The sequence below is a fragment of the Eschscholzia californica genome, unplaced genomic scaffold (genome assembly GCF_041429995.1).
Source record: "Eschscholzia californica isolate CP2 unplaced genomic scaffold, dmEscCali1.0.p SCAF_2, whole genome shotgun sequence".
Classification (NCBI taxonomy): domain Eukaryota; kingdom Viridiplantae; phylum Streptophyta; class Magnoliopsida; order Ranunculales; family Papaveraceae; genus Eschscholzia; species Eschscholzia californica.
The window spans coordinates 58262238-58284939 of NW_028238309.1; the positions used below are offsets into that span (position 1 = coordinate 58262238).

The 22702-nt window shown below is 37.0% G+C and overlaps 2 protein-coding genes and 1 pseudogene across 2 annotated transcripts; 1 reads left to right on the forward strand and 2 right to left on the reverse strand.

The window, feature by feature from the left end:
• Positions 1 to 256: 256 nt before the first annotated feature.
• On the reverse strand, positions 257 to 11115 carry EMB2458 (FtsH extracellular protease family). Its single transcript, XM_086661443.1, has 19 exons — positions 9881 to 11115; positions 9006 to 9477; positions 8509 to 8709; positions 8133 to 8426; positions 7717 to 7986; positions 6679 to 6768; positions 6456 to 6587; positions 5449 to 5622; positions 5024 to 5145; positions 4282 to 4483; positions 4005 to 4133; positions 3518 to 3700; positions 2729 to 2848; positions 2268 to 2453; positions 2059 to 2133; positions 1512 to 1571; positions 1172 to 1279; positions 964 to 1044; positions 257 to 635 (listed from the first exon to the last, which is right to left on the reverse strand). The coding sequence occupies exons 1-19, from the start codon at positions 10849 to 10851 to the stop codon at positions 567 to 569; spliced, it is 3939 nt and encodes a 1312-aa protein (XP_086517569.1). The 5' UTR covers positions 10852 to 11115; the 3' UTR covers positions 257 to 566.
• A 1756-nt stretch (positions 11116 to 12871) lies between these two features.
• LOC147559553 (large ribosomal subunit protein eL13y) lies at positions 12872 to 15268 on the reverse strand. The gene is made up of 5 exons (XM_086661444.1): positions 15133 to 15268; positions 14369 to 14484; positions 14143 to 14276; positions 13482 to 13640; positions 12872 to 13304 (listed from the first exon to the last, which is right to left on the reverse strand). The coding sequence occupies exons 2-5, from the start codon at positions 14475 to 14477 to the stop codon at positions 13083 to 13085; spliced, it is 624 nt and encodes a 207-aa protein (XP_086517570.1). The 5' UTR covers positions 14478 to 14484; positions 15133 to 15268; the 3' UTR covers positions 12872 to 13082.
• Positions 15269 to 17879: 2611 nt separating this feature from the next.
• Positions 17880 to 19136, forward strand: LOC147559554 ((S)-8-oxocitronellyl enol synthase pseudogene; annotated as a pseudogene).
• Positions 19137 to 22702: the final 3566 nt, after the last annotated feature.

Here is a 22702-nt window from a genome sequence, read left to right on the forward strand (position 1 = left end):
AATTGCGATAAAGCAATTGAATAGGTTCACTAGACTAGTTGCCTCAGTAACCACTCGTTTATTCGTTGTGTTTTTGTTACTAGCTTTGGTTTATGTACCGATCGTCTGACTTCTATCTATCCGAATATGATAATAACTATTGGCCCCTACTGAATTACAGAAATGAAAAAGTAGAAGTATCACAGTGTCGGGCTTCAACCTTCCTGGAGTACTAGGTCACCCCTTTGCGTGGCATTCAGTCAATCTCAATATTCACTTTTTCTTCCTCTCTTTTAAAGCATTTCTTTGAAGAATTGAAGACTTGTACAATACACATCAAGATCTATCTTACAAAATCAAAGATTTGATTAATAATTTACATTTCTAGAAGAAATAATGCTTATACGAAAGAAAGAAAAAAAGCCGCTTCTGACACAAACATTTTGATCTCAGAACTCTACATTCTCAAGGAGAAAAACAAAGGGGAATAAAAAGATGAATCTTACTCAAAGACCACATCGGCAAATGTTGAATCGGTTTTCACTCTGCTGTTTCTCAGAGGTTACTTTCTTAAACCTGATGCATTTCTATGTCGTCGCACCTAAAAGAGTAATACCAGATGCATCTCCGTTGCCGAAGGAGCTGCTAGAAGGAAGCTGCGTAAACAAGACCTAGTTATTTAAATTTCGCAATAACTTTTCCTAATCTATTGTTTAACAGGAACAAAATAACAGAAGAAAATGAGATATAGTTCTTCAGGTCAGGTGGGTTTTAATCATTTCTTTGAGGAATTTGAGCTTTGATATATCTATCTTAAACACATAAAACTCATCGGAAGAATAAAAACAGATCAAGGGGTTCTAGGTTGTCATCGTGAACCTTACATGCTGGCATCGGGAACTTTTGTAGCAAGTCAATGCTTTTAGAATCAAACAAACTAAGAATATATTGGTACATAGTTCAGTTGGGAGTTGGAGAGCATACCTCCTTAATACTCGATTTTGACAAGAAGAATGGCTCTCTCTCCTGAATCCCACTATTTTCTTCGAAAATCCTTTCCAAATCCTGATAAGATGATTCAGATGTTACTAAGAAAGAGACGTAAGATGCGAAGGTTTTGAGTTAGACTGGATGCAACTATCAAAAGTTGTTATTTTCACATGGAAGGATCTCAGAGTTAGGCTTTCTTTACCTTTCCTGTCAAGATTTCATACTCAAGCAATTCATCCACAATACTTTCAAGCACCCGGCGATTCTTTTGAAGCATCTCGTTAGCTCTGTCATAAGCCAAATTATACATCTGCATAAACAGGAAACACTTAGACGAATAGTAGATGTGACAAGCCTCGAGAAAGCAACACAAATGTTACAAATATTATGCTTTTCTATTCTGCTACATTTTCTTTTGGTTTCCTTTTGGGAAGCACTTCAAAACATATGTATATATATATATAGAGAGAGAGAGAGAGAGAGGGAGAGAGAGAGGGAGAGGGAGAGAGAGAGAGTACATCTATGTGAACACACGATTATACCTTTTCAACTTTAGCGGCCATCTCATACTCGTGATTGTTGCCCATACTCAAGGCTGTCATCTGTGTTATTGAAGAATAAGTAGCACCAATCAACCAGCTTAGAAAGTATACAAGTTAAGCTAGTAGGAGAAAATGTTATTTGGAGTAAAAGTATACGTATTATCCACCATCATTTCATCGTTCGAGATTTTTTATGTACCATATTTGCCATAAGCTTTACTGGGTTGAGGAAGAAAATTATGAGGTAAAACCAAGCATGTCACAATAACTGAATTAATGCCAAGTGGAGGTATTCAAATACAATTTGTGTTTTATTAACTTCAGTTTGTGCTTTTGTGAACTTCCTCTCCTACCTTCACACATCGAAGGAGTGAATGGTTCAGTCTCATGATGTTATTCACAAGTTATGAAATGGAAAACCTATCTGTAGTAAGTCTGGGTTGAACTAAAAAACATCTGATGGTCCAAATAAGGATACAAAACAGCATCTGAAACCCTACTGAAATGCACTTAAAAGAAATTTAGGAAACCCAAGAAAGGTAAATACCGCATTGCTACTATAGTAAACAGCTGGACTGTCATCAGGGCCCCATCCGTATTGAATCACCATCCTTGTTGCTATCTGTTCCGGAAGTCAGATAAAGTTAAAGCTGTTATCATATTGAACTATAATACAGGCTGGATTAGAGTAAAAATGAAACGAATAGGCAATGTTACACTCCAGCAGTTGCATAAACGCAGCAGAATAACATTTACCTCTTGTGCCTGCTTGAGTTCCGAGGATGAAAGAAAATTTTCTTCCCCGAATGGAAGTAGCATTTGAGCAGCAATATATGAGCCAAAGCAAAATACAAGCCTTTTTTCAAGGTATGTTCTTGTCTCTACATTTCCATTCACAGAACCTTCATTCTTACCCTTTGTAATCTTCGTGCATCCAATTCCCTGTAGAAAGAAGACTTAGGACCATTCCATTAATTAGACTCTTCGAAGTTGTCTATCAACATAACTGCATGGTCAGATCATTAGATGATCCAATCTGAAGATTAATACACTTAGTAGAAGGGAATGAAAGACTTCAATGACGGTACACCCACGCATAAAGTGTTACTGTATCTGTTCTTAGAGGAACTAGACCTGATGTTAATAAGAACTTTACACACATAAGAACCGCGGGCTTTAAGTATGCGAAATAGGAAGAAGAGAAGAGAAGAACTAACCTCCCAAGAAAATGGTTCAAGCCATATGTTATCAACAACATCAAAGTTTGGAAGAAGAAGAGCCATTAGAGCACGACCAGAGGCCCAGACAGCATGTGGGAACTTGGTCTCCCTTGTCCACTGGAAAACCATAAAGATTAAGTTATTTCCAACCGTATATTAGATACAAATTCCACTAACAACAACAAGAAGTTCGACTTTTTGTGACTAACTAATCAAAAAGAAAGTTCAAAGGAACACAAGCAATGGATTATCATAAGAGGTGGAAATACTCTAAAGAACATGGGTAGGTGTAGGGAACCTCCAATTAATTTTTCAAAAGAAGTACATCAAACAAAAAATTGCAATGATAAATACTCCTAAAGCAGTCTAGTAAGTACAAATATAGAAATAATTCCAATTGTACTTAGATATGAAATTTTAGTTGTGAACTTGTAGCTCATATCTTACTTGAAGAAAACAGAGAAGCGATGAATGAAAAATATTAGTCTCCAGGAAGAGATGGTTCTTTAGAATAGAGATTTTTTAATATTGAGTAAGTTCACAAGGATCACAGGATGTGCCTGCAGTAATACATGCACCCTTGTTGTGAGGAACCTAGTCGAGATGTACTCCATTGTCTGGAGAACTTGATACAGGTGCCTATATTAGAACCACCAACTACACAATTTACTTGGTCAAAGCCACAATTTCTTTTTTATTTTTCTGATAAGCAAACCATATATCAGTTAAGAAGAGAAAGAAAATGAACAACAAGTAGGAGAAAAAGAAGCACGTTTAGCTTCTTACATCAAGTGGAGGGTTTAGAAGTTCCATTCCATTGCTTATCTGACCATATGGTTCCATCAAATCCACCACATTCTGCATATCTTCCCTTGTCAATGCCAGGCCAAGATGATTTACCAGCCATTTGCTGCCACTTTTGACAATCTTGGTGTTCCTCATCCATCTAGGAACAGCATAACTGAAGGTCTACAGATACAGAGCAAGGGGTACCCATGATGAGATGGATAGAGGTAAACAGTTCGAATAGCAAGAATAATCTAATAGATATGTTAATTAGAATAGATATGTCTAAAAGTATTTATTGTGTTCAGATGTATAAGTAAGAACATCTGAGGAATGTACATTTTCAGGGGACATAACAATGGTATTTAAAACCTAGCAATGGAAATAAAATAAAGCTAGGGTAAGTTATACTAATATATTTGTCATGCTAATGCCATAGGTTCAGCCTGAGCCAAAAACAACTATCTACAGTTTCTTAGTTTCTTACTGCAAACCAGCCACAGTAGCTCATCAGTTCATCAGTATCAAGAAATTTGCTCCTAAACGCACTGCCTTCCAAGGCCACCGGAACAAGTTTTAACTCTATCGGCCGTAGAAGCGCTGTTTTCTCAGCAACCTGGGACAAGAGCATATTACCCATTTAGAACAGATGTATAGAGCAAATAGTATATTAACAGTTACAGAAATCTTCATAACTCTCCAAATGCATAGAATATTCCAGATGACCATGCTTATACACCTAGATAATAATTGGTCAAAGTTACCTTCTTCCAGTCAACAAAATCAACGAGTTCACTCTCCATAGTTTCTTTTGCTGCTATCTGTAATATCTTCTCCCTTTCCATTTGAGTTGGCCTTTGAAGATGAAATACCCTATCCATCCGACCAGGCCTTTGTAGAGCTTGGTCAATTTGTTTAAGATTTCTGGTGGTCGCCATCAAAACAACCCCCTCTTGTTTCTCAAACCTGCACAAAGTAAAACAAATTTCTGAAAGGAGGCATTGAAAATCATAGCAAACAAAACTAGGAAAAGCTTGCTTTAAGTGAGCCAGAAAAGACAAGATGAAAGCAATCCATAAACGACAAGAGATTAAGTTTAATGTCCATATTGAGATTCGCCTTCGCATATTTTCTGTTATAAACATCTGGAGTTCTAGTAGAACAGCGTTGTTAGTTGCATCTGCTGAGTGCTGATAGTGTTGATTTGAGCAAGGAGCAGCATACTTGATTCTCATAAGTGAGGGCCCTAGCCGTGAAGAGCGACTGCACATTCTTATATTCAATATTGAGATAATTGCCTTGTTGATTTTCTCTTTTTATAGACAGACCAAATCTCAAAAATGAGTGACAGAAACACTAAGTAGAATGTATACCGAGTTATTAAGATGTATATAAATGCTAGATAATTGCTTTTAACTTGATCACTTATTCTTCTAATGTATAACTAATATTAGTAGTTAGTACAATATCCAAACAAAATACAAGAGAAGGAGATATGAGTTCTACCCATCAAGTTCCACAAGAAGTTGATTAATGAAAGCCTCGTGATCCTGATCTTTAGTATGGATGTACTTGCCACGAACCCCAGCAAACAGGTCGAAATCCTCTACAAAGATTATCACTGGTGCCTACAAGTAGCATCAATGTGGCAATTCAACGAAATAGATATGAAAAGTGTAGTCCATCTATGAGAATGAAAATAAACTTTAAATAATTCTGTAATTTCTCAATAGTAAGTTAATAAATATTCAACTATATCAAAATAATTTCGAGATCGGGTTAAGCTAAAACATACAACCTCATAAGTCAAAACAACAGAACAACACAATAGTGAGTAGTGACACAAATATACTCTAGAATTTTGCTGGAAGAACATCATCATGCAAAATATTTGCATAGTGAAGTTGATAACCAAGTTTATAGAGGCCAACCATGCTCCTTGCATTCTGAAACAATTCACGAACGTTTGATGCACTTTGGCCAACCCACAGTCCAGCCTCAAGTTGTTCGGATTTAACTTCAACAAGAGGAACCCTAGCTTCAGCAGCTATGGCCATTGCTAAGGATGTTTTCCCCGTCCCCCTCTCACCCACAATGAGAACTCCCTGCAATGTAAGAATAAAAATTGTTACAAAAAGTGCGGCCGAGCATGCACTGGCACCACAACTATCAAAAACTATTACATGTAGCACAATTATTGAAATGAACAGAAGTAGCGGAAACAATAGGCACGCATCCTAGTGGTGGAAATTCAGTTAATCAATCCCTAAACTCCAGGACGTTTCTATTCTTTAGATTGAGAAATCTAACTTCATTTTCCTTGTCTCTTTCCATCTACTTGGATTCTCAATCTTATTATTGTACTCTAAGTTAGTTTCAGCCACTCACTGACCAGTATTTCTCAGCTAATATAACTAGTCAAGCTTTGCTATCCAAAGTCGACGTAACATGTATATGGTAAACAACTTCAGTTCTAGCTTCAACTTAAGAGGTAAATGTAGAGTCACCATGAAGACCCTTCAATGTGATTGATCAATAGTGTCATCTGAGATACTGGGACGTTGCAGAACCCATAACTGCCAATCTGAGTCAAAGATATTAAATTCAAATTACGTTCTCCATTTAAGCTGCAATAATAATTGGTAAAAATGAACTTCAAATGTCTCGCTCAATAGTGGAGAGGAAAATGCTTATTATGAAATCAGTTTTCTATTTGGGCCCATTTCACTTATAAAGTCACAAAGTCTCATTACGAGATAGGCACAAAAACGCAGTCATGAGCAGTCTGAAGTGACACTTGCAACCACGAAGGCTAAAAATAGAACACTAAACTTAATGGGTTAATCAATTATGCAATAACTGAAAATTAAAATGAATAGGAACTAAGAACAAATAAAGGGGAAGTGATCTCTGGAGAGCATTATCCTGATTAGCGTACTCGTGGTGGTCGTGCACCCATTTCTTTAAAAGCACTGGGATTTCGTAGAAATGCTACAACTTCATTGATTTCTTCTCTCATTGAGTCAACACTAGCAAAATCCTTCAACCTTATAGGAGGATTCTTTACTCTCTGTAAATTACAGAAGATGATTGTGAGTTGTTTGGTTGGAAGCTACTGTAAATATCATGAATGAGACTTCAAAAGGCATACGCATTCGAACCTTCATTGTATCAAAAGCAGATGTTATGGGATCGACACCCTCCTTTTTCCTCTGGATGATTCTACGTAGCCTAAAGTTAAAGTAAGATTTCTGCAAGAAAGAAATGAACATGAGCACTATAATGCCAGCTTTCCAAAGAAGTCACAACTAAAAAAGAAAACCAAGTGATGCAACTGATAAACTAGGTAGTGCAACAAAGTAACTAACTGAAGATAAATCAAGAGCTAATGGTGATTTTGCAAGAAGTCCCAAAAGAAAGAAGGAAGAAAGAAAAAAGATATGGTTTCTAGTTTTCTACTTGTTTTCTATATTTTATGAGATACCAGAGTACGGTGAGTTCCGATTTCTAATTGCAAGGTTGCAGCTACCAGATGTTCGAACCGATTACTGGATCACTGGATGAGCAAGAGTGCTTACAGTCTACAAATATGACCTTAATAACCTTCATTAAATTGGAAACACTTAAAGCTTGTTCTATCTGCAATTCTACTGATCCACCTTGCACATAATCAATATGCATTTAGAAAAATAAAACGACTAAGTAGAGTTATTGAACTTCTAGTCACATGATCTTATAGTTAGTGTTATTCCGGGTCATTGCTTCAACAACTATCAGCGTGCAACACTGATAGAGCACAAACTGGCTGCCATGCTAGGATCTGTCGAAGAAGTATTTTAACACGTTATGTATATTTTCCGTTCTTCTGGAAACTGATAGTATCATCGTATCACACTGAACTTTTTAAGAGAAGACCATCTTTTTGTGTGAATGTTACATATATCAACAGAAGTTTGGCAGGGGTACTGTAATCTTGCACAGCATTGGATTTCTATAAACATTTTATATTAGATCAATGCCACATTTTCTTTTGTGTGAAACATCATATGATAAACTCCAAACATGATGACGTTTTCAGAGGAAGAGTTCACCTTAATTTGAAACTTTACTCAGACTGATTTTTGTTATTTGTCATTACCAAATTACCAACTAAGTAAAAGAATTCAAGGCAATAACTAGATTCAGAGAAGAGGCTATACCACTCTTCGCCACTTCTGCACATTTGGGTTTCTACGTAAAGGTCCATAACCTAGAACTCGTGGAACATTTTTCTTCAGAAAGCGGAGAATGTTAAGCAACACATAGCCGTAAATCACGCTTCTAATTAAAAACCAAAGAAACCACTTGAGGCCATCTTCCTTTCTGGATCTGAAACTCATTTCTGCCTCCGATTGCCATTTCAAGTACCAAGTAGATCCGACAGTTTGATCTGCTTCTTCTGGCCAAGCCATTCCCAAGTTCATCCTTACCTGGAATGAGACATATTCTAACATCATCAAATGAGAAGTTGTGATTCTCTTACAATAAAATGCATTTTTTTGTTTCTTAGAAAAAAGGACTCGAAATGAAAAAGAAGAAACATAGAAAAGCTTTTCTACTTTTAGCAATCTCTTACCGGATAAGGAATGATGAAATCTACAATGGGGAAAACAATCATAATCATTACATCGTCGCTAATATTTTTTATTTTCTCAAGACACCAATGTCTCACATAAGACACAATTCCAGTCTTCCATAATCCAAGAAAGGATTGCTGAATAAGCCTTGTACTCAGGAGAAACTGCTGGCGCATGTCCAATTCAGAGAATGGGATCCACATCAACTGTACAGCAGTTGGTATACCAGAAGCTAGAATTTTAAGATAGAGTCCATCAAATCCTCCAAAATCTTCAAACAAAACGTCAAATTCCTGTACCAAGTAATGTTAGAATCATAAAAGGGATATATACATGAAAAATATGAAGATGTCAAATTAAATATGCGATTGGGACCTGGATATTGACGTAATATTCCTTGTCATCACCCTTGAGAGAAATATACATGATACCCCAATCATGTCTAATGCGGGCATGGTCTACAAGTTTCTTGGAAACAGCATAAGGAGCAGCTACTGGATCCATCTCCCATCTTTTCTTTTCTTCATTATACCATGTTTTGGCAACCAGCCTATCTCTCTCTAGAAGGATTCGTTCCTGAAATATTTAAATAATTTAACTATGCCATCTCATATAAGGGAAAGAATACATCACTTACAAACTAACCAACAGAGCCATCAAAAAAGACAAAGCTATCAAAAAAGACAGCCATCAAAAAAAGAGTAATCAAAAATAATAATCTGAATTATGTCAATCTGAAGTAACTGATAATCAGGATTTAGGAGACAAATGAAGGATCAGAACCGCCAGCAAATGTAGGATACCAAACATCATCAGTATAATTTCGGTGTACTCATTCAAAAAGATAAGGAAGTAACTCTCGCTCGACCTACCTGTCTTTGAGCCACATACTTTTTCCCATCTTCGACATTTTCCAACAAATTCTTTTTCAGGTCCGCCTTAGCTTCTTCTCTCCACTGCTTCCACCCATGTAGCAAGTTTGAGCGTACAGCTTTGGGAAGAACAACCTCTTTATCTCCAAACATCCATTTTAGTTCTGCTTCTGGGTAACCCTTTACAACCTCATCTACCGGAGTGGTTACAAGAAAGCGTTTTTCATCGCCAAACCTATTCATTTTCTTTCTTATACGAGCTTCCACCTTTTTTTGGAACTCTCTTGACTCCTTAAAAGCTTGTTTTATATTTACCACAAAATCGTTAGTATTCCGATCTAAAAGAGGTTCAGAATCATCAACATCCAAAACAGCAGGCAGTATCATTTGTTCCCAGTATAACTTTTGCGCACTTTCTAGTTCCCTCTGGATATCTGACTTGGAGAGAATTTTAGTAGTAGTTTTAGGCACACTGCAACCAAAAACATCATTGTCTAGTTAAATATCTATCAATCCAAACAATGTTATCATCCCTCAATGTGTGAGGAACAAAACATGCAATTTGCAGTTCTTTACATAGTTCATTGCCTAGAGTTAGCGAACTATCACTAGCGCATTTTGGCCTTCGGATTTCAAAAGTGAAATCAGATTTCAACAACGATAGTTGAAATTCGGAGGGTATGTTTTGAAGACCTTTCTAAGACTTAAACTCGGCATGCAAAATCAGCATGCACAAAACTATGAATAATGTGAAAGTATGTCTAGAAGAGTACATTATTTCTACTTAACAAGTAGGCAATACTATAGAGCTCAAGTATATCTTCCTACGAATAACTTCAACTAGTATACCTCCGACACGAGTAAGAAAGCAATACCTTTTTATGTTCCGAAGACTTTGTTCACGGTTAAATTTCTCTACTAAAAGCTCCGTTTCTCGTTCAATAAACGAAAGCTCTCTAACTCCAATGCTCAAAGCCATTGTCTCCTTCCTCAACATTATATCTTCAATCTCACTAACCTTCTCCAAAATCTCATTATACTCTTTCTCAGCCTCACCCATACTCTCATCCAATCTAGCTATCTGTTCCTTCACTTCTTCTCCACCATCAACTTTCTTTACCAACATATCATAATCCCTTTTATTTTTCGAAAACGAGTCAAAAATCTCCTTTGATTTCTTAACAAGATCAGTTTTTTCTCTCCTCAATTCTCTCAGCTCAGAATTCAACCCATCAAGAATTTGCCCCTTAAGTTCTTCCTTTTTCAGTTTGACCTCCTTTAATGCTAAATCAACTTGCTTGATATCTCCTTTAGAAGATCTAACTTCTTCAATTTTCTCAATAACAATGGAAACTTTCCCCAATAACTCTCGGGTATAACCCGAAAACTCATGATCTTTCCACTGTGATTCCTTCTTCTTCTTGTTCTTAGTTTCTTCTCTGTTCATAACTCCTACTGAAGCAGCAGCCATTACAGGTCTTTGAAATTTAGAAATTGGGATAAAACCAACAGCTAAACAAAACAATGCCAATACAATTGGTTTTCGTATAGATTCCAATAGATTTTCACCTCCTTTTCGAAAATTATCAGATTTTGAGCTGCTAGAAAATTCAATAGAGATAAAGTCACTGAATTTTCTCTTTATTTGGATGAAATTGTGAGGTTTGTTTGAGCATTTTACACTAAATCTTCTTCTACTATCACTACAACACTGTTTTCTTCGAAAAACACGGGGATTGAAAACGAAGCTGGAGGAAGATTTAAACAAGAGATCTTCCCTGGATAAAGGGGAAAATGGTGGAACACCATTGTTGGCCAAAAATGGATTAGAAAGAGTGGATTCCATTTGGAAATTGGGGGAAATAAGAAACGATAACTAGGATTTTAATTAGAGATAAGAAGTAAAGTTGAAATTAGGGTTTTCAGGCATTTTTCTAGGGTTTAATGGAGGTTTAGTTTGAAGGAGAGAGCAAAAGTTCTCTCTTCATTTTGTTCTCCGGCTTCCTGAATACAGAGAGGGAAAAGGCAAGGTTTATCGGGTACATTCAGATATAATGTGAGAAATTTTGGAGGGGGACGAAGATCATCGTAATTTCGATGTTTGGGCCTCATGGGCTCAAAAGAACTTTATTATGGGCCCTTAAAGCAGCCCAAACTTACAAAAAAATGTGGGAAGTTTTAAAGGTAATGTAGTTTCTTATAAAGGCCAATATATTTTGCCCCAAATTTTGGTCAAAACGAGAAAGGTTGCCATAACTCAAACAAAAAATAGTTATAGGATGGTGCGGACCAGCCTTCTGGAATACTAGTGATACTGTTCGCTTAGGTCTACCTGGGGTCTCGCGGTTTTAAAAGACCTCACTAGGGAAAGATATTTAATCTCTTAAGAAGAACACCACACTCTGTCTCACCACCAAAGTGGGATTGTTTTACAACACGTTGATTGTTTTACAACACGTCCTCCCAAAACCACATCACAGAGCAATCATGTTGATAACGTGTTATAGGATGGTGCGGACCAGCCTTCTGGGTTGCTAGTGATATTGTCCGCTTTGGCACACTTGGACTTCATGGTTTTAAAAGGGCTCACTAGGAAACTAGGAAAGGGTGCTTAACTTCTATAAAAGAAGCACCACACTCCGTCTCACCACCAATATATGATTGATTTATAACAAAAACCTCTTTCTTGTTCTTCCTTCTTATCTACCCTCTCTCTCTTTCACTTCTGTCTCTGACGAAGGGGATGAACCCCTTTACCAGGGACAGGAGAGAGAGGGAAGGAAGAGGAGAAAGTAAAGGGACCCTTCGAAAAATGATTAAGATTCCGGCGGCAAGATTTTCCAACGAGAGATGAAAGTAGAGAAAGTAAGGTTGTTTGGAATTTTGTCAGGTGTGTGGTTCGTACACGTACAAAGAGGAACCCCTCATTCGACATTAAAAAACAGTCAGTGAGTGGGAGTATCCAGTTTTGGTTGGGGGCATGAAGACTTGGTTCATCAAAATTTGACCCAAATTGACTTGATCTATTTGTCTTTTACCCCCTCATCTTCCTCATCAATTCATCTTCACCACCACTTTCATCTCTCTCACTACTTCGGATGTCTCAAAACTACGATTTTTTTCTCATCTACTTCCGCTCTACCGCAACTAACCTCAACCACGCCTTTCCCACCACAATGATCATCACAACAACACCTCCACCACACTTTTGCAACCGCACTTCCACCACTACCACAGCAACCACCGCCCCTCAGTACACCACAGGCACCACCATACCTCAACCACACTTTTGCAACCGCACTTCCACCACTATCACAGCAACCACCGCCCCTCAGTACACCACAGGCACCACCATACCTCAACCACAACCACCCCACCATAAAACAAAATACAAACTAATTTTGAAACCAAAAACTCAGTTTTGAGACATGAAAGGCCTTACAAGTCCCAAGATATTTTTAATAATGTTAGTTATCGAAATTATTCATTTAATACATTTATAGTGAGACCTCTGAACCATATTGAACATCCTACTCTTCAAGGTGCATAAATTCAATATTAAATATAATGATTCTTAAGAGCGCATCTCAAAATCAAAAAGGTTTTGTTTTTTCCCATTTCTAGTTCTTGATGTAACCTAATATTAAAAGCCAGGTGCCCAATGGTTCATAACATTAACACTAGTTAAAATATTGCAGCCAAGTCCAACATAGTGGTGTATTTTATCTCATGGTCTGAATCTGACTCACCTGAAGGCTTGCATAGAACTGAAGCCAGCAATCTAAGTAGAGACAGACAACAACCCTAACTCGTGTTAATTCAGAGCTGAAGTCAGATCACAGTCCTGACTTGGCACAAAAATCAACTAAAACAAGACTAATCTACATAGACAGTTGATTGATTGTGTGAAATACATAACCATCATATATTAGCCTAACATAATACTTTCAAAACATCAAATTGCAACCAATATTTGAAAACCAACTCCCTTGCAATAATCAAAACAAAATTTAAGTTTTTTGTCGCTACCAGAACCTATTTTTTCAAACAAGTTCAGCTACCTGAAGTTTTAGCACTTCACTTCTTCTCTTCCTTCTCGGCCTCAGCGGCTCTCTTCAGCCTTGCTCCCATGTGGCGCTTGTTGGTACGCTCCAAACGAAGCTTTTGGTAAGCCTTGAGAGACTTCATTTCTTCTGTTACCTTCACAAGCTCGACCTCTGGCTTCTCACGGGTAATAGGCATGAAGTCACCTTGTACTTGAGTAGCTGATGCCAACTCTTCTGCAGTTGAGTCACCATTCTGAAAAAAAAAATAAAGACACATAAATTAGTTGCTGATAAGCTTAGCCTTATATTTCAATTTTTGAAACGGCTAATGAATGCTTTATAAATGTAGAAATAGACAAAATAGTATGGAAAAATAGTTATCACATTCCGAACGAATACCGATTCTGTCAATTAAATAATCTATTTTTACCTTGAATTTGCCTGAACGCCTTGGGAAAATGACAAGCTTAGCCTTGTATGTCTTCAGCCTCTGGACATTAGCTTGGAGACCCTCCAATGACCTGTTTCTTCTTCTGTGGTCAACAGCAATACCAATAGTTGGTGCTAGTTTCTTTGGGATTCCAGCTGCCTGTAAAATTAAATCATTATAACATAGAAACAAATCAATATCAATTATAACCATAGCCGCAATCTGGAAACACATTGACCTTCATGAAAAGACAGTTCCAATAATCAGCATTTCACGTCACACTTGTACTGTAGCCCAAGAAGAAGATCCCATGATCAGATTGAAATCATTGAATAATCTTTAACACATGAAAACTATCAGTAGGCAATATACGGTACTCTTTAAGTCAGGAAAAAATGTAATATCTGAACTTTCTATATCTTATATTCTAACTCAGAATGTGCAACAAGGTTCTCCTTTCACAGATTTAGTGGACGAAATTAAGCATGAGATAGTGGCTATAAGAAGAAAAAAATTGCCTACAAAATTGAAATTCCAAGCACTTCATTCTATCAGATTTTGATGATATTAGTAAAAGACTAATCAAACCACAAAGATCAAGTTGAACGGACATATTTATAAGCAGGATTATGATTAAGCAGAGAACGTTTATTATCCAAACCTTCAATTCTTCAAGAGAGAAACCCCTTCCTGCTCTGACTTTCATGTTGTACTTGAGAGTTTGACCATGCACTATGGGGCGAAGAGCTCCAGCAGTTGGCCTAGGGAAAACTTTTACGGCCTTCTTCTGTCGTGCTGCAAATTTAACCAAATGCCGTATAAATACACAAAATCGTGCGAACACCACTGAACGAGAAGAAGAAAACATAAAACTTCAGAGCACATACCATCCCGTCTCCTTGTCTTTCGTGCTGGTTGATTAAACCATGTTTTCACATAGTTTTGCCAATGCTTCTTAAAGTGACCATTTGGGATAACATTGTTGTGCTTCACCATTTCTTACCTGACATTATAAGATTTGTTAATTACCAGAAATCTTTCATATTCTTAACAAAATTGTAGTAAAAGCTAGATTTAAGTAGTTATCAATTGAAGAAAAATTGAAATTGATCTAAGCAAAACAAAGACCAATTATTAACAGTAAGATTCATAAAAAGAAACTACTGTAATAATGAAATCTCACAAAACCCTAAAACAACAATAAATTAATTTTGACAACCACACTGATAAATGACGATGACGAAATAGTTTTCACTTTATATCAAGTAGGGGTCGAGTTCTATAAAACCCTAACTGCAACTTTACCACTGATTTCTACATCATACCAACTTAAACCCTAGGATGTTTTCTAAACCGAAAAGTATAAACCTAAGCTAATTAGATCAGTACACCATGGACAACAGATAGATTAAATATTTCTTCGCTTGATTTCCATTAAGTCATTTAAAAAAGAAGTACAAAGTTAGCATTAGGTTAAATAATAGGGTTTCAGACGAGAAGAACAAAATGGTATTCAACAATTGAAAGCATGAAATAGTTAGAAGATACAAAAATGAAAATCTGCGAGAGAAGTTAAAGAGTATGAATCATACAGACACCAAATACGCAAAAACGTAGTGAAAATTTGAGAGATTGAACAGAATAAAATTACCTTAAATTTTTGTGGAACTTGTCTCTCCAAATGTTTCAGAACGGCTGAAAGACTTCCATTTCTCTAAGGTTAGGGTTAATATATTAGGGTTCCGATTGATTTAGGGTTTGGTTTTTTAAGTCCTAAAATACCCTCAGGCAATGAATTCAATTACAAATATGTCCAACGTTTATTTTTATTTGTTTTTTTTTTTTATGAACGGGGATATTGCCGATTTTATTAGCTACTCGAGCAAATATTTGGTTTTATCTGCCGTCAGTTGGCTTACAATGCAAGAGGGAGTCTCGATGATCTCCCTTCTTAAAATAAATTCAATAGTGTCGAATTCTTTGCTAAACAGTGTGTTACTTGATTTGCATTACGATAGCAAAAATGTAAAGGTGCAACCATGAAGCCGTATACTTTCTCTTTGGATTTTCATTAATATGGATCTAATTTTCCATGGAATGTCTTTTTCTTCTCCTGTGCAAGCTTTAATAATAGTTAAGGCATCGCCTTCAATAACACATTCATACTCCGGCAATTGTAGAGCCATCTCAATTGCCAAGTAGGCAGCCCTAACTTCGGCTTCCATTGCCGAGGAAGTACTAATAGTGTTTGTAGAAGCCAATACAAATTTCCCATACTCGTTTCTGCACACAACCGCCAAATCAGTTATTCCTTTCGAAAATGTTGCATCGAAGTTGATCTTCAATTTCCCTCTATCAGGTGAAGCCCAAATTGTGACCTCTTGTTCTTCATTTCTTCTTACTGACGTTGAGGGATTCATAAATGTACCATGAAAAGCCAACTGCATAGCCGATGCTTCATGGGTAATCTTATAACAACTCGATTTCTCTCCCTCAAAGACACACTTGTTCCTAGCTCTCCACAGGAACCAAGCCACATAAAATCGGAGAGTAACATTGTTTTCATCTTCTTCTTCTTGTATCCAATGACAATTTAATTTATTAAAAGGCTAATCTCCATCTACCCGTAATCTGAAGGGGGAACATAACCAGAGTTCCCTCGCCACTTTACAAGTCATAAACAAATGATCTAGATCATCATTTTCCTTATGCCACATAGAACACAGACGTGAAGCTGGTTCGATATATTTGAGAGCCTTGATTTTTGTTGGAAGTGCATCATGAAGAATTCTCCATATAAAGTATTTTACCCTGGGAGCTAAATTAAATTTAGTCCACACTTTTTGCCAACGTTTAGTTCAGTCTCCAAATTCAACTCTAATGTCAACACTTGTTGCCCGCGTGGTTAAAGTGTTGACATATACTCCAAAAGTCTCTGGAGGTCCCGAGTTTAATCCCCAGAGGAGGTGGAATCTTTGGGTTATTGAATTTGAGATTATTATGGTATAAATAATGTAGTTGGGCTTTAGGTCATAGTTAGTTGGGTTTTAGGCTTGTTCTTGTTAAATTTGGCGATATCGTGCTTATCACATCTTTGATGTATCAACGCCATTGTAATGACTATCGTTCATCGTAGTCAGTTTCCAAAAAAAAAAGACTCTAATGTCATTAAATTTGTGTATATGAAAACTCTTGTGTAGGTTTTCAGATTTTGAATTTTCCACTTTTTATACCCAACTGTTACAATGAATTGATTTGGGTCGTTGGATTATTAACATAAAAGTTTAATTAGTAATCTATTTTAATACTAGTGCATGAGTTTTTGTTAGAGTTTAGAAAAAAATTAAAACTAATTAATTTTGTTTAAGAAAATAAAAATTACATTTTAAAAATATAAAATAAAAAACTTTGGTTGTTGGATCAAATCCAACACAGGACACATGACCATTGGCGAGTCCCAACGGTCATGTGTGCACCTTCAGCGGACCCAAAACTCTGCGTCGACTGAAGGGTGCTCTTAGGGTTGAGCCTCCGCTCAGCCCCAATAGACTCTCATTGGAGCAGTCGGCTGAGGGTGAAATTTTGATTTTCGACTTCAGTCGACTGCCATCAGTGCTGCTCTTAGATCATTTTCCGTTGTTTTCACTCTTCCTGCATGCAATTTTAAGGGATTCCTATTTTAATTCCTACCTGCAAATATAATTTGTTATAGGAAATTGTGTGACTGCCCATAAACTATTCTCACGGAGCTATTAGGTTTTATGTAGTAGCCTATGTAATATCCTTAAGGAGGAAAGGATGAGGTGCGTTCAGGAGAAAAGACTTGTAGCCACCTCTCACATTCAAGGATGTGGTGCTTCCTTACGAAGGCCGAAGCTCACCACTCATACTAGTTACAACTTACACATACAAGGGATATGTGTAACTCCATGTGCTCACTTTTCAGTATTAATACTCTCCCTTTGTTGTAGTATTAGGTATGTCTGCCCATGAGGTTCGGGCGTCCAAAAACCTTATCGGTATCGGATTTTAGCTTTATTTTCAAACTAATTTCCTATTGTTTTAGCATTTTTATCTAGAAAGCAATAAAAATTAGAATAAATAATATAAGATAATGAAATATAAGATAAATAGAGAATGGGGGTAACCCCTAAAGCATAATCGTTTTTGGGGGTGGTTCTCTAATATAGCTAAATAAGTGGGGGGTCTTTACTAAATAACCCAAGATTATACCATCTCTACCGATATTGACAGTCTATCAGTAGATTCATGGTATTGGGAAACTTAAAGTCCACTTTCATCTGTCCTTTTAGACACCGCCAATAAAGACAAAAAGGGTTAGTGAGCCAGAATCCTGGTGTTTATCTATATGTGTAAGCATTTCTGACCATTACAACACTTTCTTTATTCTACAAATACAAAGAAAATGGAGAAAGAAACGAAGAAACAACAAACACAATCAGAGATGGAGGAGATAAAGAACTCAGTAACGGCCCAAAATCATCATAAATCGGTAGCACTAGTTGTCGGTGTAACGGGGATGGCCGGTTTGGGTCTAGCTGAAGCTCTGAAGAAGCCCAACGCTCTCGGTGGCCCATGGACTGTCTATGGTGTAGCTCGTCGTCCCAAACCTACCTGGTTCCCTTCTTCTCTCGTCGATCGTTATCTATTCTTTGACACCGTTAACTTCGAAGAAACAAATCGTTATTTGTCGCCTATTGCTCATGAAGTCACCCATGTCTTTTGGGTAGCAATTCAAGTCCGCGAAAATGAAGAGTCCAACGTTGCCGTCAATTCCGTCATGTTGATGTCTTGACTTCAGATCGGTCGACTTCTAGACTTCGTCATATTACTCTCCAAACAGGTACTAAACATTATATGGGTCCAATTTTCGACCCGGTTCACGGAACACGACTCCCCCAACCCGACTCTCCATTTCACGAGGATGCAGATCGACTCCCGTACCCAAATTTCTATTACTCCCTTGAAGATCTTTTACAGTCATATGCTTCTTCTTCATCATCATTAACGTGGTCAGTCCACAGGTCGTCTATCATCACAGGTGCATCTTCGAGAAGTGTTTATAACGCCCTTCTCACCTTAGCAATTTACGCTACAATATGCAAGTACGAGGGTACACCTTTCAAGTATCCTGGTACCCGATACACGGGGGAGCACTTTTGTGACATGTCAGATACACGTGTACTTGCAGAACAACAAATATGGGCGGCCGTGACGGACACCGCGAAGAACCAAGCATTTAATTGTACAAATGGAGATGTTTTTACTTGGAAGAGTGTTTGGAAAGTACTTGGCCAAGTGTTTGATGTGGAGCCTTTAGGGCCGTTAGATGGAGATGAGGAATTTGATTTGGTAGATGAGATTAAGAAGAAAGGGGAAGTATGGGATGCTATTGTTGAAGAGAATAATCTTTTTAAGACGAAAATGGAGGAAATTGCTTGCTTTGATGCACTAAATGTGGTTTTGCATTTTGAATTTCAGCACGTCTGTAGTATGAATAAGAGTAGGGAATTTGGGTTTTTTGGGTACGCGGACACGCTTAAAAGTATCCCGATGTGGGTAAAGAGGTTGAGGGATATGAACATCATTCCATAACAATGTAATATAATGGAATGGAGTAATAGATAAAGAGGTTGAGGGACATGGGCCGGCTTGCTTTGATGCACTAAATGTGGTTGTGCATTTTGAATTTCAGCACGTCTGTAGTATGAATAAGAGTAGGGAATTTGGGTTCTTTGTATTAGACGAAATGAAAACTTGTATTTAGAATTGAGAGTTTACAAATATATATAGGAGTTAGTTGAGAGTCTGTTGAGAGTTTGTTATGGGTGGTTAGGTTGTTAGGAGCTTAGGTTATAGTGTGACAGGCCACACAATATTAAACTACAACACAATAATAAGAAAGGTTAAAGCTAACACTCTCCTTACACTTCTCTTACACTCCATTAACACACACTCTCCTTACACTTCTCTTACACTCCATTAACACTATGACTATTACCCCCCTTCAAGATGAAAGGGACTCTCGAGCACTTTCAGCTTGGACTTTAGATCACGAAATCTTGGAGAGGGTAGAGCCTTAGTGAATACATCAGCAGGTTCAGCACTTGTTTTGATATATGACACTTTTAATCGACTTGAAGAGACCAATTCTCTGATAAAGTGAAAGTCAATAGCCAAATGCTTCATTTTGGAATGAAACACAGGATTAGAAGCTAATGATAAAGCTGAGATGTTATCACACCACAAGGAAGGAGCAGAAGGAAGAAAGATATGAAGATCTTTTAGTAATGTGCAAATCCAAACAGATTCAGCAGCACATTGGGCAAGACTTCTGTACTCAGCTTCTGTTGAAGACCTTGCAACACTTGTTTGCTTCTTTGCTGACCAAGCAATAGGATTTGCCCCAAGAAAAATTATATAGCCACCAGTAGACTTGCTTGTGGAAAGATCACCAGCCCACTCAGCATCAGAGTAACCAGTGAGAAACACATCACCTTGTCTAAAAACCAGACCATGATGAAGAGTACCCTTTAGATATCTCAATATCCTCTTAGCAGCCACAAGATGGTTTTCAGTTGGGGACTGCATATGCTGACACACTTGGCTAACAGCAAAACATATATCAGGTCTGGTCCAAGTTAGGTATTGTAATGCTCCAACTATAGACCTATAACTTGTAGGATCAGATAAAAGAGGACTGTCATTAGGCAATAATCTAGAACCAACCATTGCAGGAGTAGAACAAGGCTTGGCTCCTAATGATGAGACATGAAAATGTCCCATCTGAATCTCTTAACTCGGGCTAGTTAGTCAATTTCGAGCGGTTACTCTGATGATTTGCTTGTTTCTCTTACTCAGGTGTTTTCTAAAGAGTTGAGCCCGAAAACAGATAAAATCGAGAGAAAGACGCACAAAAGGGTAGTTTGGTCATTTGGAGATTCTGGTATTTTAACCAATGTTGAGGATCGGGTAAAAAGTAGAGTCCAAGACGAGGTCGTGGGTGAAAACGGAAGTCGAATTGGAGTCCGGATGAACAAACTAGAACCGGTCAAAGTTTAAGTCAAAATCAAGTCAATATTGATCTTCAGAGACACGTGGCGGACAGTCCAACGTTCATGGTGAAATTCGGTAGACTATTGGGCAGCGTGGGTCATATTTGGGAGCGCTTCCACATGGGTGATTCCATGTGACGCAAGAAAGGAAAGTACAATACCCCCATATATGCAATAGACGATCAAACGGTGGATGCTACCCTTGCACACACGTCATCATCTCTAAAGCACGTTGCAACCTATTAATCTGTCCGGAGATGTACCGTAGCAGCTTCACTTAATTGAAGATTTGAAACAGCAAGATTCTTCCCTCATCTTTCTCTCGTCTCTATCAACTATTATGGAGATTTTGGGATTTCCTTAATCTTTCTAAATGGATACCATATCATTGGTATTATTTGGGAAGGATTTCTTACTTAATACTTATTTTTCTTCTTCTTCTTGAAAACTATAGAGGGAAAGATACTTTGCCATTAACAGACAAAGTTTTCTTTCTTTCTGTCATGAACAAAAATCTCGAGAGATAGAAATGGATTGAGAGGATTTATTTTAAACATAGGAGGAATGACAAGAGATTGATGAAGATTGGATTCGATTTCTATTGGTGGCAGCTCTATCTTTAGGAGATGGATTTAGAAGATTTCAAATGGCTGGAGATTCATTGAATATGGAAAGCTGGAAATTATTGAAGATATTTCCAACTCTTGAGAAAGGAAAGAGATAATTCTAAAGAATGAAATGTGATGGAGAGACAACTATAGATTTCTACAGAGATGGTAAGAGAGAGAGATCTCTCGATTTTTGGGAAGTTCTTCTCATCTTTTTACTAAGATATTCAAAGAGAGTTTTTGAGGTAAAAGAAGGAAACAGAGAGGGAAGGATATTCTTCTCGGGTATAAACAGGAGAGATAGGGCATCATCAATTTTCATCTCATCTTTGGGGGTCAAAAAGCTCAACTAAATTAGAAAAATCAGAGAAAGAAAGAGAAGGAAAACAGAGAGTTATTACCATCATCATCATCTTCATTTCCTTCTTCTGTTTTTATTTTAGTGAGAGAAAGAAAACAGAATAGAGATTGAGAGAAAATAGACTGAAATTAAGAGAGATATATCTGAATCACCATGATCTTCTACTGCTTTCTATATTTTTGTGAGAGAAATAATAAAAACAGAGGGTGAGAGAAAGTGAGACAGAAACAGAGAGTGAAAGTAATTTGTAGAGAAAGATGATTGTTTTATAATTATTCATTTAATATAATTACTCATCTTCAATTATTCAATTTTCTTCTTTGTGAGAGAGACAGGGAGTTGAGTAATGTGAATATTCAAAGTTTTGAATCTCTAGATTGAAATAAACAGTAGAGAGAGATATTCTGTTGGAGAAGAAGACCGCGTTTGGTCAAGAAGTGTTGCTGGAAAATCATTTTCCATTGACGCTGGAAAATTATTTTCTCCAGAGAAGCGTTTGGCTGCCAGACAGGAAATCAGCAAAAAGAAGTTTAGTTGTTCTTCTCTTTCTTCTCTTATTTGTCATATTTGTTTTGATCATGAATAGCTAAATCTCTAATCTAGGATTTTACGATGAAACTCATTTTTGATCTTTTAGAGATATATCTTTGATTGATTATTCTTTATTACGCTTCATGGTTTACTTTGTTTTAGTTTGTTAAATAGCTTTTCTATTCATTATCTATACTTTTAGGTTTGATACATCATGCTTAGGTTAAATCCTTTGATGGTGTATACTTATCACTTGATAGATAATAGTTTAGAGGTTTGTTTTTCAAAATAAATACAATTACATTGTTATGATTTATCGGTTTTAACAAAAACATCCCCCGGAATTAGGTTAGTTCATTAACCGAAATTCTGAGTTATAGGAAAAGAGAATTAATCATTTTAAGTATTTGTTCCAAAAAGTGATTTTATAGAGTGGATTCCAAAATCCTAGACTTCTCCCCAATTTGAGTTCATTTATTTTATTTGTGTTAGTACTTTAGTATTTTATCACCAAAATCATAAAACCAAAATCAAAACCAAAACCGTACTATCTCTAAGTTTTAGAATATGTTTAACCGTACTCCTTGAACATAGCTTATGAATAGAGAAGAATCTGACATGGATGAAGTAAACCCAAGACCTAAC

What these genes read in the sequence shown, in the direction of transcription:
- EMB2458 (XM_086661443.1), bottom strand. Translation starts at nt 10,851, where the DNA reads ATGGAATCCACTCTTTCTAATCCATTTTTGGCCAACAATGGTGTTCCA. An exon ending in AGTCTTCGGAACATAAAAAG is followed by an intron (nt 9,478 to 9,880) that starts GTATTGCTTTCT and finishes TTTTGGTTGCAG; the next exon opens with TGTGCCTAAAACTACTACTA. An exon ending in CAAAATCGAGTATTAAGGAG is followed by an intron (nt 636 to 963) that starts GTATGCTCTCCA and finishes TTGTTTACGCAG; the next exon opens with CTTCCTTCTAGCAGCTCCTT.
- LOC147559553 (XM_086661444.1), bottom strand. Translation starts at nt 14,477, where the DNA reads ATGGTGAAGCACAACAATGTTATCCCAAATGGTCACTTTAAGAAGCAT. An exon ending in AAAGACAAGGAGACGGGATG is followed by an intron (nt 14,277 to 14,368) that starts GTATGTGCTCTG and finishes TTAAATTTGCAG; the next exon opens with CACGACAGAAGAAGGCCGTA. An exon ending in GGCGTTCAGGCAAATTCAAG is followed by an intron (nt 13,305 to 13,481) that starts GTAAAAATAGAT and finishes TTTTTTTTTCAG; the next exon opens with AATGGTGACTCAACTGCAGA.